Source organism: Eretmochelys imbricata, chromosome 3 (assembly GCF_965152235.1).
Source record: "Eretmochelys imbricata isolate rEreImb1 chromosome 3, rEreImb1.hap1, whole genome shotgun sequence".
In the NCBI taxonomy this organism is placed as follows: Eukaryota; Metazoa; Chordata; order Testudines; family Cheloniidae; genus Eretmochelys; species Eretmochelys imbricata.
In genome coordinates, this window is record NC_135574.1 from 186,932,815 (window position 1) to 186,951,691 (window position 18,877).

General features: G+C 45.5%; 1 protein-coding gene across 2 annotated transcripts in view; it reads right to left on the minus strand.

Annotated features, from left to right (window-relative positions):
• The window catches only part of PPP4R3B (protein phosphatase 4 regulatory subunit 3B), a 68,377-nt gene that overhangs the window by 16,961 nt on the left and 32,539 nt on the right, over positions 1-18,877 (minus strand). For both annotated transcript variants that reach the window (XM_077813955.1, XM_077813954.1), the window contains exons 10-14: positions 13,415-13,456; positions 10,854-11,012; positions 9,659-9,828; positions 6,294-6,433; positions 5,159-5,343 (exon numbers count right to left, since the gene is read on the minus strand). In XM_077813955.1, coding sequence (XP_077670081.1) covers positions 5,159-5,343; positions 6,294-6,433; positions 9,659-9,828; positions 10,854-11,012; positions 13,415-13,456 — 696 coding nt within the window. The remainder of the gene's footprint in view (positions 1-5,158; positions 5,344-6,293; positions 6,434-9,658; positions 9,829-10,853; positions 11,013-13,414; positions 13,457-18,877) is intronic.

Consider the following 18,877-nt stretch of genomic DNA (forward strand, 5'->3'; position numbering starts at 1 on the left):
TCCGGTGGTGAGTCAGACAAAAGGAACTTATTATGTTCCTTTGCTGGGACATAATATTTGTTATCTGCACGCTGGAAAGCTGGAGCCACCGAAGCCAGGGTTTGCCGAACTGTTTTGGCCAGGTCTAAAATGGCCTCATGAATTGGAAGGGCAACCTTTGATAAAGAGGAAGAGTGGAAGATATTGAGGAGTTGACGCTGGGTGTCTCTAACGTCTTCCAACTGTTTCTGAAGGGTGTCCACCACCCTCCTTGCCAGCTCCTGGAAAAGACGGAAGTCATCTGCCAGAAATGGTGGAGGCGGCACAACAACTTGGTGGAGGAGACACAAAGCCCTGGCTGGGATGATTTAGTTGGGGATTGGTCCTGCTTTGAGCAGGGAGTTGGACTAGAGGATCTCCTGAGGTCCATTCCAACCCTGAGATTCTATGATTCTATGACTTTGGGGAGGAGGAGGATTTGGCCTTAGGTCCTCCTCCACTCTGGCTTCCTCCATCTCCTGAGGTGGTTCAGAGGTCTGGATGCTGTAACTGACTGTTACCGTACTCAGTTCCCAACAGTCCGATGTTACATATGATCATGTTGGGCTGAAGGGCGACAGACATTCCAAAAACAAAAAGGGGAGATAGATCCGGAGTTGAGACTGATATATCACCTTGGGCATATCTTCAAAAGGCCTGCCTAGCTCCACTGCAATATCTAAGAGTCTGACTGGGAGGCTGAGGTGGGCAGGAGGGGTTGGAATCACTTATAGCCCTTCCCTTTTCTTTCGTAGGGCTCTTGCCTGGGAGGCACCGCAAACTTGGGAGGCTGCTGGGGCCCAAACTGCTTCCTGGAAGCTGGAGGCCTGTAAAAGGCTTAAGGAGCAAAGGGTGGCCAACAAGTCCTTGAAGCTTCGAGTCTGTCTGTTTTGAGAACAGGGAGGTGGCCTGAAAGAGGAGGTCCTGGATGGACTGCTGCACTTCGTAAGGGAGGCCAGATGACTGGAGCCATGAACAGCGCCTCATGGTAACTGCTGACACCACAGTCTTGGTTGCTGAGTCGGCTGCATCCAGAGCCGCCTGGAGGGAGGTCCTGGCCACAGTCTTGCCCTCCTCTAGGATGGCCATGGACTCCTGCACTGACTCCTGTGGCAGGCAGTCCTTAAATTTGGACAATGATTCCCACAGATTAAAATCTTACATCCTGAGCAGGGCCTGCTAGTTGGAGATACATAACTGGAGACTGTTCGTATAATAAAGCTTACATCCAAACAGGTCCAGTCTCTTGGGCTCCTTATTTATGAGGGTAGCAACTTCCCAGTCTGTCCCGCTCATTCGCCGCCAACACCACCAGGGACCCCAGTGGGGTGGGGGCTGCAAGTAAAGGTATTCAAAACCACCGGCTAGGACACAATATTTCTTTTCTGCCCTTTTTGAGGTAGGGGACAGAGAGGAAGCAGTCTGCCACAGTGATGTGAAGGGGCCCATCAACGCTTTGTTAACAGACAAGACCACTCTGGAAGGAGTAGCTGCAGCCAGGATGTCTATTAGGCTGTGTGCTGACTCCTTAAGCTACTCAACTTCCGGGCCCAAGTTAACAGCTACCCTTTTCAGGAGCTCCTGGTGGGCCCTGAAGTCATCCTCTGGGAGAGGGTTACTAGGGCCTGTGACAGCCCTCCCCTCCACCATATCCACTGGGGCCATTTCTTGGATATGGGCACCAGGGTCAGTACTGGAGTCTTGGTCCAGAGCCGGGCGGGAAGAGAGAGTAGTTTGCCTTTCTGACACCACAAAGTATGAGAGTACCGGGAGAAACTGCTAAGGATTTCAGTACTGGCCAGGCACTGGCAGAAGGGCTAGTACCAAAGTCTGGTTTTTAGACTCAGTAACCGCTTGCTCCTCCAGGCAGCACTGGGAAACTGGGGACCGGCAGCGGGCTGGTGATCACTGCATTGGGACCAGGAGGGCTTGTCCCAGGATGGTGCTGTGGTGGAGCTTCCTGCATCCTGCCCCTTCCTGTCCCCAGTCATCTTGGCTTACAAGAGGCCTTGAGGGGTTGGTGGTATTGGGAGGTACAGCAGGTCCTTTGCCACCTGGAAAACCTCTGGATGGAAAGGGGCCAGCAGATGCCTGACCCCATGGTTGCTCCTAGGAGTCGGTGGTGGATCCCATACTGAACTCAGCTCCCTATGCAGAGTTATTGGCACATCAGAAGCTCTGGGGAGGGCAAGTGGCCCGACATGGGTCTCACTATACCAATCATACCCTGCTTGTCTCTTCTCTGCATTGGAGAATGCCATCTCTCAGTGCATTGTTTCTTCTGCCTCTTCCTCTGCACCAGGGATGGAGAGTGGTGCTGGGAAGAGCCCCATGCTAGGGAGCACTCCGCATGGATGTCAGGGTACTTGGCGCTGATTCAGAACGGCTTGGCTCTGAGGCCGGTCCGAGGGTCACCTCCACAAGAATGGCCTTCAGTCAAATGTATCTATCCTGTCTCGTGCACGGTTTGAAGTCTCTGCAGAGCTGGCATTTTAACATGAGACTCCACTAGGCATTTTAGACAGCTAGTGTGAGTCACTAACTTGCATCGGTTTGCTGCACAAGGCACACAGCTTGAAGCCTGGGGACTGGGGCATGCCCAGCCCCTGGGACGAAAAGTCCCTTGAGAAGAGGGACAGCTATATATATACTAACACTACTATATATACTAATTATAACTAAGAACTATATACATGGACTACAATAACTATACAAATATGAACAGAGCAAGTCCAAACCACTGGGAAAGGAGCCTTGTTTAGTAAGATGGGTCATTCCAGCAACAATCATGAGCAGTAAGAAGAAACACAGGATGTGGGGCCTGCAGCACCATTTATACCAGTGCAGACGTGCACAACTCCAGAAGGCAATAGAACCAGCCCAACGGATACCACAGAGGGAAAAATCTCCGGCAACTGCACGTGGTGCGTGCACACATCCACCCAGCATGGAATGGACAAGAGCAAGCACTGGAAGAATAACTTCAAATTGCAAACAGAAAAACAACAGCCTTAACTGACTGCTAATGGCTTCATCTCTAGCCAGGGGCAGTTGAGAAGGAACTGAGGACAGTTAGCTCATGCATGCGGGCTAGCCTCGTGGCGCAGCACGAAGAGACACAGCCCAGGCACGCGCCCAACGGACACTGCTACTAAAGTTCTCCCATCAGCAGCACAGTGGAGCACCCATTGCAACATCACTCGAAGAAGAACTTCTACCTAAGCTCTCATTAATTTTTAGTTCTGTGACCAGTATTTATCTATCTGGTAGGACAAGACCTAGAAGAATTCCTCCGTGTTGGCTGCAAAAACTTTTGAGTTAGGAATTTTTCATGCATTTTAGAAATTCCAAGAATGTTTTAGTACTGACAGCATGAGACTCCCAGCTTGTGTCACTAAAACTGAAGTTTCACATGATCATGCAGCTTCTCTCCCTCCGCAAGACATAATAGATAGATGTGTAATGAGGTGGTCATTCTGTTCCCTAGTGTGATTTGGAGGTCTATAGCAGTCTCCAACTAATCTTGTGCTTTAAAGACATTGATCTGTAAGCATTCAAGATCATTTTCTTCCAAGTTATTAGTGACTCAAACAGGTAATGCCATTTTTGACTTAAAAGTACCACTCCCCTTCCCTTTTATGCACTTAAGCCTTCCAAATTAGCATCTAACCATTGATTCTAACATTCCAATAGTGCAAATCATCACACCAGGTTTCAGTAATACCAACTAGATTGAATTTATGCTCATAACTTAGCAATTCCCATTACTCTTGTTTGTTAAAGAGGCTCATAGCACTAGCCTATAGGCAATTCAATAATTTCTTCTCTTCATGTTTTTGGTTCCTTGATTAATTTTGTTCCAAACAGCTCTACTGTGTACTAAGTACTCACATCTTCCCCCTTTTTACCATCCCCCTTTTAGTGTTAGTTTAACCCCTCCTGACTACTCTAGTTAGTCTATTCCCTGGGGAAATAGTTTACTGAGGTGGAGACCATCCAAACTATATAGCCCCCTCCTCCCACAGAAAGTGGACTTATTTTCCACAAAATCAACAACTTGCACCTTACACCACTCACCTAGCCAGCAGTTCACTTTGAGCACCCTGAAGTCATCTACCATCCGCAAGACATCAAATGACACAGGATGGGGGAGGAGGCATAATTGCTCATCTGATGAGGATGACAACTTGTTCAATGGCACTGCCTCTTCTTCAGCTCTCCCTCTAGAAGGTCCTGGGGTACTAGTGGTTGCCCTTCTTGGAAGGTGCTCTTGAGTAAGGGTAACCTCTACAGAACTGGTCTCCCTATGGGACCCCAGGATTCTAGAAAGTCCATTCTTATGGGACATAAGGGAAGGGGGAGGGACCCCAAGAGTGTTCCTGCCAGAGAAGGTGTCGGATCAGTCATTGGTTCCTGGAGTCTCTTCCTAGGAATACATCTCAGAGGAGGGATGTTCAAATGGAAAGGTAGTGGAATCTTGGGCAGTGATCTCAAGCGTCTGAGGAGGTGGTATCCCCAGTTTTAAGTAGGGGTGGGGGGTTAATGGCGTCTGTACTGGTGTTTCATTGGGACTAGCAGTCATGCCTGCACGTGTGGGTTTGGCAGCAGAAGGGTGCATGTCAGTACTGGCAGGAGATCCCCCTTGGTACCTCTCAGTAGAGGGGATTCAGGTTCTTCAAACATTTGGAAGTCCTCTTGCAACAAAAACCTAGTTAGTACTGGGGAAGCAGGGCACTCAGTGGCTGGTTGCAAAACACAAAAACAGGGCGAGCCGCGCAAAAGCATATGTGGAAAATTAATAAAACAAGATCAAAGAGGTAAGAATAAAACAAGTAAACTGGCTAAAACTTTGAGGCTAATGTACACAGAAATGCTCAGTCTCTAACCACAGGTGGTTGAGAAGGAACTGGAGTTGCGTATGCCAACCCCCATATGCCCTTGGATTGGACCATGAAGACATAAACAGGGTGCAGGCCCGGTTACCAAAAATCTCTGAACAAAATTGCACTGGAGCGTGCACACCTAAAGTGGAGCACCCATAGGGACACCTACTCGAAGAATCAAGATGTTTATCTCAAGTCACACAATGTAGGATATAAAATAGTTTTGTACTGCAGAAGAGAAATGATAAATAAATTACCTTTTTTAGTTTCCATAAACTTTTCATAACTATCTGGAAAGTCATCCTCTTGTTTTGATTTCTCTATGGGAGGTACAACAGCTTCACCTTCTTCCTCTTCATCTTCATTGAACCACATTTCTTCATCCTCCTCTAAGGCTCTTGCATCTCGGCGAAATCTGTTGCTACGCAATATGGATGGGACGCTGTAAAGAACGACCACAAATGATTCAAGCCTTGTCGCTGGTTTACAAACAATCAAACAAGGAACCATGAATGGTTGATACAGTGTGGCGAAATATCAGCACAGAAGCAACCTGAAAAAGTATAACCCACTATGAAGTACAATAATCAAAGACTGTACAAGCTCATCCTGGAAATAATTTCTTGATGCCTTGAAATGAATTTAGTGGGTTGATGAAGGGAGTCTAGATCAGGCTAGTTATTTAGATTGTACATTCTATCTGGACACTTATAAAGAATCAAAGTGCCTAAAAAGCAAACTGCATGACCATGTCAGTAGTAAAGATTTCATAGAGGATTCTGCTCTTGACTCTACCCAAGTTCTAGTAACCCCCTCCCCAAATTAGAGTTTACGTTTAACGTCAAATAGGTCAGGAGGGTTTTAGAGCACACAGCAAGATGCATCTGTGTCTTATGAACTATTCAACAGAGGCTTAGGCTGTACCGATTCAGCTGCACCACTGTAAGACCTCTCATGTAGCTGCTCTACGCTATCAGGAGAGAGCTCTGTCATCAACATGGCGCTGTGCACACTACCACTTATGCCGGCGAAATTTATGTCACTCAGGGGTGTTTTCTCCACACCCCCAAGTGACGCAAGTTTTGCAAACATAAGTGGTAGTGTAGACATGGCCTTAATCGAATTTCTCTGATAGAAAATTTATTAAAATGAGCTAACAGAAAACATTCCTTCCACCCTCAGCCACCAATTTACTATTCAAGTTGGTCAGATCCACAAGTCAGATTACTATGTAAATTTAACGTGGAAACAAGAGAACATGAAAAATAAAGTAACTGCACACACAACTAACTACTCTGGGGAATCCTCTAGAAAGACTATCCAGAGATGCTATTAGAATATTTTGTTTTATTACAAAAGTTTGAGTTTCAAGATGTGCGAATAATACAGTACCTGTTCAATTTCTGATTTTGTCTGTCTTTTTCTTGTTCGTATTTAGTCTTCAGCCCCTTGAATGTCTGAACATATTCAATAGATTCAAGTGCCTTATAAAAGTTTTCAACTATATGTGCAGTAAGTGACTTGATATCTTCCTGCATAAGCACAAAACAATATTTAAATCTCAAATATAATAGTAAGATACAGAAGATCAGAGGTTTTCAGTAAAGGCTATTAGCTTTAAAAGTTACTCGACTCGTTTTTCCTAAATTAAAAAAAATATTGCAAATGACAGATGAGACAGTTACTTCGTTTTTCTTCCTGGAAAAGTTTAAATAAATAAATCTGAGATCAGCAGAATTGCTTCTAATGTAAATGGATGCTTGAATTTATCTGCTCCTTTTTCTCACTTGCTGTCCCTTTTATCTGTGATATCAACATGAGTTGCTGTGGAGATGAATATAGTGTTTTATACACAGGATTACGCCTTCATGTGAAAAAATATGAGGCAAGAGCAAACAAACATAGAACATTCATATAAGGATCAGAGTTTTACCATCCACTTTATATGTTATGTAGTTAATGTGGAACAGCTACCTCTCAGTCAGTCTCTAATGAATCGCCCTTTATGGGCCTGATCATTTCTTTCTGTACTAAAATGGGCTAAGGGGGAAGAGTCAAAAAATGCCCACGCTTGAATGAACTGAAAACCCAATGCATTTTTTCTTCTTGTGGTAAAGGTAACAGCTACAGGTAGAAGACACTTTTCTCCTCACGCAGAACCCAAAGATTCACCTGACCTCAATGCTATAGATCTCAGGGCACCCACACCAAACAAATGTCATCCCAGGTATTCCTGCCAGTCCCCTTCTTCCGCCCCAAGCTACCCAAATGGCTTGGTGGTCATGATGCCATTGGTGCCATTTTCCCATACCTTTCCCTACAAGGGCAGTGAGTAGTATCAGGCCTAAAATTAACATTGCTCAAAGCAACACACATACCTGTACGTTTTTACAGCTATTACATCAGGGGTGGGCAAACTTTTTGGCCTGAGGGCCACATCTGAGTGGAGAAATTGCATGCAGGGCCATAAATGTAGGGCTGGGGCACAGGGCTGGGGTGCAGGAGGGAGTGCAGGGTGTGGGAGGGGGTGCAGTGTGCTGGATGGGCCTCAGGGCAATGGGTTGGGGTGCAGGAGGGGTCTCAGGACAGGGGGTTGAAGTGCAGGAGGGGTTTGGGGTGGGGGCTCCAGGCCGGTGCCGCTTACCTGGAGCGGCTCGGGGCAGGGGGAGGGGCGCGCAGAGGCACGCAGAAGGGCTAAGGCAGGCTCCCTGCCTGCCCTGGCTCCACACCGCTCCTGGAAGTGGTTGGCACCACGTCCCTGCAGCCCCGGGGGAGGGGGACACAGAAGGCTCCGCATGCTGCCCTCGCCTGCGGGTACCTCCCCCGAAGCTCCCATTGGCTGCGGTTCCCTCTTCCAAAACAATGGGAGCAAGGGGGGTGGGGCGGGGAGGTGCCTGCAGGCGAGGGCAGCGCGCGGAGCCCTCTACCACCCCCATCCTCCCCGCAGGAGCTGCGGTGCCGGCTGCTTCCGGGAGTGGTGCAGGGCTGGCAATCCTGTGGCCTGGATCCAAAGCCCTATCGGGCTGGATCTGGCCTGCGGGCCATAGTTTGCCCACCCCTGTATTACATGCTGATTTCAAGAGGAGAATGTTAACCAATTCCTACCCCCCAACTTCTTGGCCAGACATGCTCCCTAAAGTCCTGCAGAACCCTAAACATGCCCATTTTCTGGATAGGGACTGCCAGCAACTCAAGGTGTTAAAGCATGCTATATTTACTGTCCTCTTTCTCTCTGCAAACATGAAAGTGGGTCTCTGTGAACACCCTCTTGGTCTGAAATAACTTGACTTAGTTGAGCTTTGGGGCACACTGCAAGGACCTTCTCTTTACCCAGGCTTTGGGAGCAAGCTGAAGTAGGCTGTGTCTACTTTGTTTTTCAGCATGCAATTTATGCTCATTTAGACTCCTTTAGACTTATATTCACACCCACTTGCTGACACGCAATTTATGCTACATAACTCCTCTGAATTTCACCCATTAACTATGCAGTCGATTAGTCAGAAGGATGTCTTTCTAAAAGACACAGGTTTACATCCTTTGCAACTGGTCTATTTTGGCCTCAGTCAGGAAGTACAATTTACATGTAGGTAAGGAATAGGGATTAGAGGGGAGTAAAATGGTAGTCAGAATAAAGAAGTGGTTTCCTCTTTCCCTGTTACACAACAGGTAACAAGTAACTAACTGCCCATGGGTAAGTGGAAGGCCTTTCATTTATGACTTCTCTGGTCAGAGAGCTCCCATATTAGATATCTAAAATGTCCATTTAATGAAAAAAAAGGAAGTTAAACTCAAAAAGTCCCCATGCATGCTGGTAACAGCTGACGTTTACTCAACAAAAGCTGTTGTGATAGCAACTCTTACACCAGACAGCTGACTGATGAAAGCACTGCTACTTGTGCTATTTTTATTTCATGACAATAGCAGGATCACCATCACTACATGTATTCAAAGTTGTTCAACCACATGGTTGGTTTAGGAAAAATAAAACCAAACCTCCTGAGTTGCAAAGACACTAGAACTCCCTTTTCATTACAACACTGATTTAGAACAAAAGCACTTTTTCCAGTTTAGATGAAGAAGAAATTATAGTTTTAGCCTTATAAGACATTATTTTACTGATTTAGATACCATCTTAAATCCAAAGTAATATGCAAAACCTACAAATATAGGATAGTCTTGTGGGAAAGATTAACAGCTACAGGTAGAAGACAGTCGTCTTCTCCTCATGCAGAACCCAAAGATTCACTTGACCCCAACCCTATGGATCTCAAGGCACCCTCACCAAACAAATGTCATCCCAGGTATTCCTGCCAGTCCCCTCTTTCCGCCCGAAGCAGCTCAAATGGCTTGGTGGTCCTGATGCCATTGGTGCCGTTTTCCCATACCTTTCCCCTATAAAGGCAGTGAGTAGAAGTAGCAGGCCTAAAATTAACACTGCTCTAAGCAACACACACCCCTGTACGTTTTTACAGCTATTACATGCTGGTTTCAAGAGGAGAGTGTTAACCAGTTCCCACCCCACAACTTCTTGGCCAGACATGCTCCCTAAAGTTATAGGAAAAGGACAGTCAAGCAAGATACAAACACAAGACTAAACAAAGGACTTTTATACTTTAGTATTATAATAGCTAAACTTTTGTTATTGGTACTATCCTATTTAGTGTGAAATTTTCTAGACTCTGCATTTTGTGTTCAATGCATAAGATGTTACATGCCTAAAACTTAGTGTTTTAAACAAAACTGGCTTAAAAACTTACCACTCTGATGAATTCAAACAGTTCAATTACAGCTGAGTTCAGCAGATTGTACCTAGTTCCATTATCCAAAAGAGCATTTATAACTGGCTCAAACAGGTTCCCTTTGGTGATATAACGGTTATAAAATTCATCCTTCAGGCCAATTATCCTCCTCATAAAGCGAAGAGCACCTGCAGTTTAAAGAAAATTTAGAAATCTTTGATAATCATTGTACAATCCCCATTCTGCTGTGATTGAAGTCAACAGAAAACCTAAGATTGACTTCAGTGGGAGTGAGATCTGCAACATCTGTTAAAAGGGCTGCAAAAGTTCTTTTCAATACTTTTTTGCTTGCTTTTTAAAAACACTTAACTAAAGGTTCAAAATAAGTATCTATTGGTTTTGTCTTTTTCCTATCAGGCAAACTTTTCTTTCTTTCACATTTCTTGTTGCGCACAAACCAACACAACTTTGGTTCCATTATTTTCTTGTTTATATGAAGCAGCAGTAAGTGTTAGCCCATCAGATATATAGATTTTATTGGTTCATTTGTGTGCTCTTTCTGCTGTCTAGCTCTGAGAGGCGAGCACAAAACATGTTAGGTCATTCCTTATGTACCATGGTGCACAAAATAGTGATTTCATTAATTTCCTACCAAAAATAGTGGATTTTATAGTTTTATAATGATCTCAGTTTAGGTGAGACTAGACACCTAATCATATTTTATGCTTACTACCCAATTCCAAAATGATCCATTCCACAGGGTGGAGGGGGAAGAGAATTACCAACCTCTCCTTCCACAGCACAGTACTTGGGAATATTGGCAGGGAATATCGGCAGGGAATATCAGGTGTTTTCACCTTCCTTTGGAGCACTAAGCAGTATCAGGTGGGCTTATACTATACAACTGATTTTCTGCTTTTGCTAGTGGACTAGAAGACAATGGTCCTTTAAGCCTTCTACCTATGTGTTTCTCTTAATTTGAAAGTTGTGTCACATTTTGGACCTAAATTACATGAAAAGGTAACTTCAATAAAGAATAGCAGCTTTGGTGGCTCACTGGATTAAAAAAAAATTAGGATATTACACATTTACAAATTAAGCCAAGGCACTGCATGTAAATTCAACAGATTCTGAACATGAAGAAGTATTTCAGTGCTAAATGTATACCACAATATTTAAAACAAAGTAAATTACAATTCAATTTACTACTTACACAAGGCCAAAAATGTGTGTTTTGAATTCATCAAGACCAATACTCTCCTTAGCAAATCTTTGTTCATAATATAATTCTTGATGTGATATGTGTGGTGTTCCACACAAAAGGTGAGCAGCTCCAAAATTAAGGCAAGCAGCTGTGCCGTTTGATAATTATCTACAAGAAAAATAAAACTAACTAAAATCAGGCATATAAAAAACAAACCAAACTTTTCTACGCATCCACAGCTTATGACAAAGTAGTTTTAGCCTATTAACAGTTAAAAGTGAATAGAGATTTATCAGCTTGTTAATTTGACTTCTTAAGAGCTTCCTATACCAGCCTACACACCTAGGTTATGCTTCTTCTCTGTCAATAGGTGAAGACTGAAAACCTACTTAATATCTTTGGCTAAGGAGAACAGACACCATGAATAGATATTGGAGGTCTATGTCAATAGGAAATATAAAAACAAAATTATAAACAGCCTAAACCCAAAATGGAGCCTTTATTGGAGGGGGTGGGGAGGGGGTGTGTGTGTGGGGCGGGGGTGGAGGGGACACAGGATACTAGGCTAGATGGACCACTGGCCTGACTCAGTATGACCATTCTTATGTTCTAGATGCACTTCTTGTAGCAGTAATGTTTTCCTAAAGGTCAATCCAATTAAAAAAATCCAACTCAAGAAAGAATCCAATTAATAAATCTCAGACAAGTGTCTTCCTTGATACAAATTTCACCCATCAATCATCTGAGCTTCAGCAGCACTTTTTCCTTGATAGAAAAGAATTCTCTATTCAATACAGTAACTCCTCAATTAACCTCGTCCTGGTTAACATTGTTTTGTTGCTGATCTATTAGAGAACATGCTCATTTAAAGTTGTGGAATGCTCCCTTATAACGTCGTTTGGCAACCGCCTGCTTTGTCCACTGCTTGCAAGAAGAGCAGCCCCTTGGAGCTAGCAGGTGGGGGGTTTGAACCAGGATGGGCCTTAGCCCCGCTAAGTTCCCTGTGCAACAGCCACCCAGCAGGCTATCAATTGCCGGGCAGTTTAGGTGTCCCTCCCCTCCCACTGCCATGTGCTGCTCCTGCCCTCTGCCTTAGAGCTGCTCCAGGGAGCCTCCTGCTTGCTGTGCTGAGGGGGGGTGGGGAGAGAAGAGGGGTGCTGAGATCATGGTGTCCCCCTCCCCTCGCTCCTGTACCCCATCTCCACAGAGCGGGGGAGGGACACGACAGGGCTCAGGATGGAGGGAGCCTGCTGGCAGCAGCTGCTGTCTCAACTTGCTGATCAACTTAAAAAGGCAGTGTACTTAGAGGGGGGTCAGTGTACTGAAAGGGGCAATGTGTGTTTGTGTCTCTGTCTCTCTCAGACAAACACACATGCACAGTGTGCGTCTCTGTCACACACATACATGCACCCCACAGCACTTTGGAAAGTGGAGGAATGGTGTGCTCCAGTGGGATAGCATGGGTTCATCATCACGTTCCATTTCCGCAGGGAATGTTTGCAGCCGCTGCCATGTGTCTATTTCTGTCTCCTCCCTCCATTCGTGCTGCCTTGTAGAGCGTGAGGCCACATTAACAACGTGTTAACCCTTGAGGGCTCAGCCAAGTGCTAGTTCATCATTTAGCACCAAGGCATTCCCTGGGAAATATCCCACCCTCTTACCCCACTACCTCAACAAAGCTTCTCAATCATCATTGCTGTGTACAGTATTAAATTGTTTGTTTAAAACTGAGAGAGAGAGTGTGAGTATGTATATATAATTTTCATTCCCCCTCCCCTTACCCCCCCCCCAGAACCGAACCGAACCTAACACTATATCTATCTATCTCACAGTTGCCAACCTTCACATGGTAATTAAGCACCCCGACTTTCACAATAAGCCCAAAATCAAGCTAATCTCATTTCAAAACAAGGCCAAAACAAGCTAATCCCTAGAGAACCCCAACACTCTATGTGACTAGATACCCCGGTGTGCAGTCTGGGACTGTGGTGGGCCTGCTGTGCACCCTGACTCTCTCCCCCGCTTGCTCCTGCTTGCCTCCATTTGCTCATTTGCCGAGAGCCGATCCAAAAACAACAAAAAGTAGTAACAAGCTACAAGCCAAAAACTAGCCAACAAGCAACTCATAAGCCAAAAAAACCAAAACCAAGCCCAATTTCTGTGTTTTTTCCACGGGTTTGGCATGTCTGATGTATATATTTATTTAATTTCCCTGGAACCTAACCCCCCCCCCCCCACCCCACATTTACATTAAATTTTGTGGGGAAATTGGATTCGCTTAACATTGTTTTGTGTAAAGTAGCATTTTTCAGGAACACAATGACAACGTTAAGCAAAGAGTTACTGTACAATTCTGTAAGACAGCCTGAAGCAAAGTCAAATGAAAACGAAGGTTTTATGTGTCTGTTGGCTGGGAGAAAGTAGAACCTGTAATCTAAACTAATAAAGGAGATTTAAAAAAAACAGATTTAAGTTAGGAAAAGGCTGTAAAATAAAATATTTCCAAATATATACTGAACAAATCCATGCTGACAAAATAAATTTCAAAATATAAAAAGACTACCACTTACCAGGACAAATAGTGTTACTCTTGTTGGACCCAACTACTGCATCTGATATACAAATAAGTGTCAATACAGATTTTCAAAACACTGTAAAGTGCCTATTTAATAACAGATAAATAATCAATTCCATTACTAGCTTCAATCAGCTGATGGCACAATTTCATGTGTTAATAAGTTATACAAAAGTACTATAACAATAAGCTTATATGCCAGGAAAGATTTCTATGTTATGTTTTCTAGTTACAAAACCTTAAAAAGACCCAAAAAACCCACACTTCACTAAGTGCTTGTTATACTTAATTGAACATTTAAGAGTAGTGTTAATCTTTAGTCAAAACACTTACCTAAATTAATATTTCTACAATAAAAAAACCTTATAATTTAGATATTTCATACACGAATATTTATAAAATACACAGAAATAGATAAAGAATTCCCTTTTTAATATTTGCCAACTATCCAGCTAACACATTCCTCATTAGATAGACCATAGTCATTTTAAGTGAGATAATGGACAGTCTCAAAACATATTTGAAAAGTAACTCTTATTCAGTTTCACCATCTTTTAAAATGGGGATCGTAAGAATTACGTACCTCACAGAGGTATTATGAGGATACATTTCTCTTTGTGAAGTACTTCAGAGACAAAAAGTGCTGAGTATTATTATTTCAGCAACATTTTATGTGGCCTGGAGAATTCAAATACTTTTTTTCTTTAAACCAGGGGTCTCAAACTCAAATAACCACGAGGGCCAGATGAGGACTAGTACACTGGCCTGAGGGCCACATCACTGACACCCCCACCACCGCTACCCCTGGCCCCACTCCACCCCTTCCATAAGGCCCCACCCCTGCCCCATCTCTTCCCTGCCCCCACTCTAACCCCTTCCCCGAAATCCCCACCTGAACTCTGCCCCCTCCCTGCCCCAGGGGGTGCAGGAAGGGTGTAGGGTTGTGGCAGGGGTTCAGGGCAGGGAGTTGAGGTGCAGGAGGTGTGCAGGGTGCAGCAAGGGACTCAGGGCAGGGAGTTGGGGTGTGGGGTGCAGGAGGGGTGAGGGGTGCAGCGGGGGGCTCAGGGCAGGGGGTTGGGGTGCAGGAGGGGCGCAGGGTGCAGCAGGGGGCGCAGGGCAGGGGGTTCAGGGCAGGGGGTTCAGAACATGAAAAAATGGGGGTTGCCGTACTAACTCTAACAAGACTAATCAATTAAGCTGGGCTATTATTAGCAGGAGAAAAAAAACCTTTTGTAGTGATAATCAGGATGGCTCATTTCAAAACAGTTGACAAGAACGTGTAACAGTAGGGGAAAAATTAGCATGGGGGAGGTGGGACAGAGGGCTCTGTGTGATACCCTGGCCGCTCCTCCAGGTACCTCCCCTGAAGCTCCCATTGGCCACGGTTCCCCATTCCTGGCCAATGGGAGCTGCGGGGGATGGTGGCTGGAACCAAGGGCAACACACAGACCCCTGTACTTCCTGTCCCCCAAGTTCCCGCCGCTTCCCAGAGTGGCGTGGGGGCAAGGCAGGCAGGGAGCCAGCCCTGCCCCCGGTGCACGCCAGGCCAGAGCTGCTCTAGGTAAGCACTGGGGGTGGGGGCATGCGCACAGGGAGCTGACGGGCAGCAGAAAATGCACGTGGGCTGCATGTTTGAGACCCCTGCGTTAAACCAACAGAAAAAGGAGAAAAAAAGGTGTGAGTAACAGTAGGGGAAAAATTAGCATGTGGAAATAGTTTTTAATTTGTGTAATGACCCATCCACTCCCAGTCTTTATTCAGGCCTAATCTGATGGTGTCCAGTTTGCAAATTAATTCCAGTTCTGCAGTTTCTCGTTGGAGTCTGTTTTTGAAGTTTTTTTGTTGAAGAATTGCAGCTTTTAGGTCTGTAATTGAGTGTCCAGGGAAGTTAAAGTGTTCTCTGACTGGTTTGGAATGTTATAATTCTTGATGTCTGATTTGTGCCCATTTATTCTTTTGCGTAAAAACTGTCCAGGTTGGCCAATGTACATGGCAGAGGGCCATTGCTAGCACACGATGGCATATATCACATTGGTAGATGTGCAGATGAACGAGCCCCTGATGGTGTGGCTGATGTGATTAGGTCCTATGATGGTGTCCACTGAACAGATACGTGGACAGAGTTGGCAATGGTCTTTGTTGCAAGGATAGGTTCCTGGGTTAGTGTTTTTGTTGTGTGGTTGCTGCTGAGTATTTGCTTCAGGTTGGGGGGCTGTCTGTAAGTGAGGACTGGCCTGTCTCCCAAGATCTGTGAGAGTGAGGGATCGTCCTTCAGGATAAGTTGTAGATCCTTGATGATGTGCTGGAGAGGTTTTTGATTGATTAGTCTCGTTAAGAGTTGGTACAGCAACCCACATTGTTTTGTGTTCTCTGTGTGTATCTCTCTCTCTTCCTACTGTATTTTCCACTGCATGCATCTGATGAAGTGGTGTTTAGCCCACGAAAGTTTATGCCCAAATAAATTTGTTAGTCTCTAAGGTGCCACAAGTATTCCTTGTTCTTTTTGCTGATACAGACTAACACAACTACCACTCTGAAACCGGTCACCTTGTGCAGTAACTGAGGTTCTTCAAGATGGTTGTCCCTGTGGGTGCTCCACTTTAGGTGTCTTGGCTCCTCGTGCTTCTAGTCGGAAACTTGTGGTAGCAGTGCCCCAGTTGGCTGCTCTGAGTAGCTACCCCCGAGCGCAGCCAACCGTTACCCAGTTCCTTCTCTATCTGAGCTGAAACTCTGAAGCGGAGGGGGGCGGGCGTTGTGGAGCACCCACAGGGACAACCATCTTGAAGAAACTCAGTTACTGCACAAGGTGAATAACCTTCTCTTCTTCTTCAAGGAGTGTCCCTGTGGGTGTTCCACTTTAGATGACTGAAGAGCAGTGCCCCTCGGTGGAGAGGAGTGGCTTCGGAATTGATGTATGTATGATGGAAAGCACCGATAAGACTGAAGTGAGCGTCTGCAGTTGCCTGCTGTTCCAGAGCATAATGTTTGGTGAAAGTATGGGGCGATGCCCAGGTAGCTGCTTTAGAAATATCTGTGATGGGTACATGTTTGAGAAAGGCTATGGATGTGGACGCAGCTTTAGTGGAATGTGTGCAAAGTCCAGAAGGAGCTTGCAAATTGTAATTTTGGTAACATAGTTTGATACAATTAGAGATCAGTTTAGAAAGTCTCTGTTTGGAAATGGTTAGGCCTTTTGATCGTTCTGTTGTGGATACAAATAGCACTGACGATTTTCTGAATGTTTTTGTTCTCTCTCTATAGAGCGCCAGCACGCTGCGGACATCTAGTGTATGAAAGGACGCCTCCCCGTTGTTGGCATGTGGCTTGGGAAAGAATACAGGTAAGTGAATGGGTTCATTGAGATGAAAGAGGGAGGCAACTTTGGGTATGGGTGTAGGATTACTTTGTCCTTGAGGAATGTGGTATAAGGTACAACTCTCCCATCCTTCCTACTGATGTGGGGGGAGGTGGCATTATTGATTCATCTGGAGATGAAGTCGGAATGTGGGTAGGTGGGAGGGTGTCACCCTCTGGCCTGTCTGCAGATTCTTCAGCTTCCTCCTCCAGTTCTGGGGAAGCTGGCTCAGATGTTGGAGGCGACAGCTGTGTCCTGGACCTAGATGGATTGGATGGCTGGATGTTTTAGGCTCTGTATAATGCCCAGGGGTCCCACTATGCTCACTGAGGTAAGAAGGCCATTGGGGGTGGGGGGGAGACAAGTGAGTCCAGGTTTAGGAGAGGGGTGCCCACTCCTGTCTCCACTTCATCCTCTTCATCACTGGAGAGAGAAGGGGTCGAGCCAGCGGGTGTAGTGATAAAGCTTGGCCATGACCTGGCTCGGGTGCCAATGGTGCCAAAGAGCGATGTTCCCAGGGTGGAAGCAATGAGTAGGTTCGCATGGCTGACAAACTGATGCGGTACCAGGAGACTCAGTGCAGGCAAGCTCAGGCTGGGAACCAGAGGGAGCGCTGTCAGTGCCACAGACTTGTCATATTGTATTGGTGCAGCAGGTGGTGCCATAATGCTGCTCTGTGCCTGAGGTTTCTGTTCCCTAGGTTCTAAGCTATGAGGCTTAGTTTTGCTGCTACGAGAGTGAGACCACATAGGGTCTTTTGCTCCTTGGGGCGTCTCGGTACTGGACAGTCCCAGTGCCTCGTGGTTCGGCGCTCTGGGTGCCATTGGTACCGGGGCAGTTTTTGCAGTCAGGGATTGCTTTTTTGGAGGCGAATACCGATGTGGTGAGGAATGAGACCACTTTTTTGTGACTTTGGTAGGACCAGGGTCCTTAACAGCCATTTTTGAGGAGGCAGCTGTAGGTTAGGACTGGAGAGGTGATGTCCTGCACTCAGGGTTGGAGGCAGGTCAGAGGGATCTCTCCATCATTAAAAGTTTTAATTGGAGGTCCCTGGCCTTTCTTGTCCACGCTGTGAGTTTCTTGCGGTGGGGACACTTCTGCCTGGGGAAAACACAAATTACCCAACGGGTTCATTGCGAGTGACTGTCTGTCACCGGTATTGAGAGTCCGCAGGTCAGACAGCGCTTGAAACCTGGAAAGCCAGGCATGTCTGAGAGGAGCTGAATGAAGAATGGAAATAGTCCTGGTCTAATGCCTCTTCAGCGGCTGCCCGCCTGAGGCAGGGAGAAAAAACGTGAAAGTGTGGTTTTTTTTAAATGTGAAAATGAAAGAAAAATGAACAGAGATAAACAATGAGGAAAACTAACTGAAAAAAGGGCAGAGATTAAAGGAATATGAGAGTAGATAAGGGCACCGCTGTCATTCTGACTGAAACCAAGGGCAGTAGAGAAGGAACTAGGTGGCGGTTGGCTGCACTCGTGGGGGAGCGGCACAAGACAGCTGCCACGCGTGCGTGGCCAACCGGGGCACTGCTATCACAAGTCTCCGACTAGAAGCACAGGGCGCCAAGACACCTAAAGTGGAGCACCCACAGGGACACTCCTTGAAGAAGGACTATGACTTTCAGCATTTCTGTGTCACTGGAAATTTCAAAGTAACACTAATCTCTGGAGTTAATACCCTGCAGATAGCCAAATCCTGGGATCGTGTTTTCTTTGGTAAGTTACAAAGCAATTTGTAAAGGCTCTGAAACACTTGTGAAGTTGAACACATTTCCTGCTGCACATCAACAATTCTAAAAGTTACCAAGAAAAACTGTCTGCTGCTACCAACAGAAGTTATGATTGCAGTTTTGCATCAGTAGCCAACAAATGTACCAAATACTGAAAGTTTTAGAAGTGTGTGTATTGGGAGTTACCATGGACATGCAGTTTGAGCAGGAATTATATAGCAATACTTTAGCTTTTATTAAAGGTTGACAAGAATAAAGTTAATAAATTATTAATATTTCAGACTTGGCATGTACTACATTTCCATGGTTCTGCTTATTTTTCTATGACCTAGTAAGCACAGTCCAGGTTCCCAAGGCTGCAGAGCACAAAA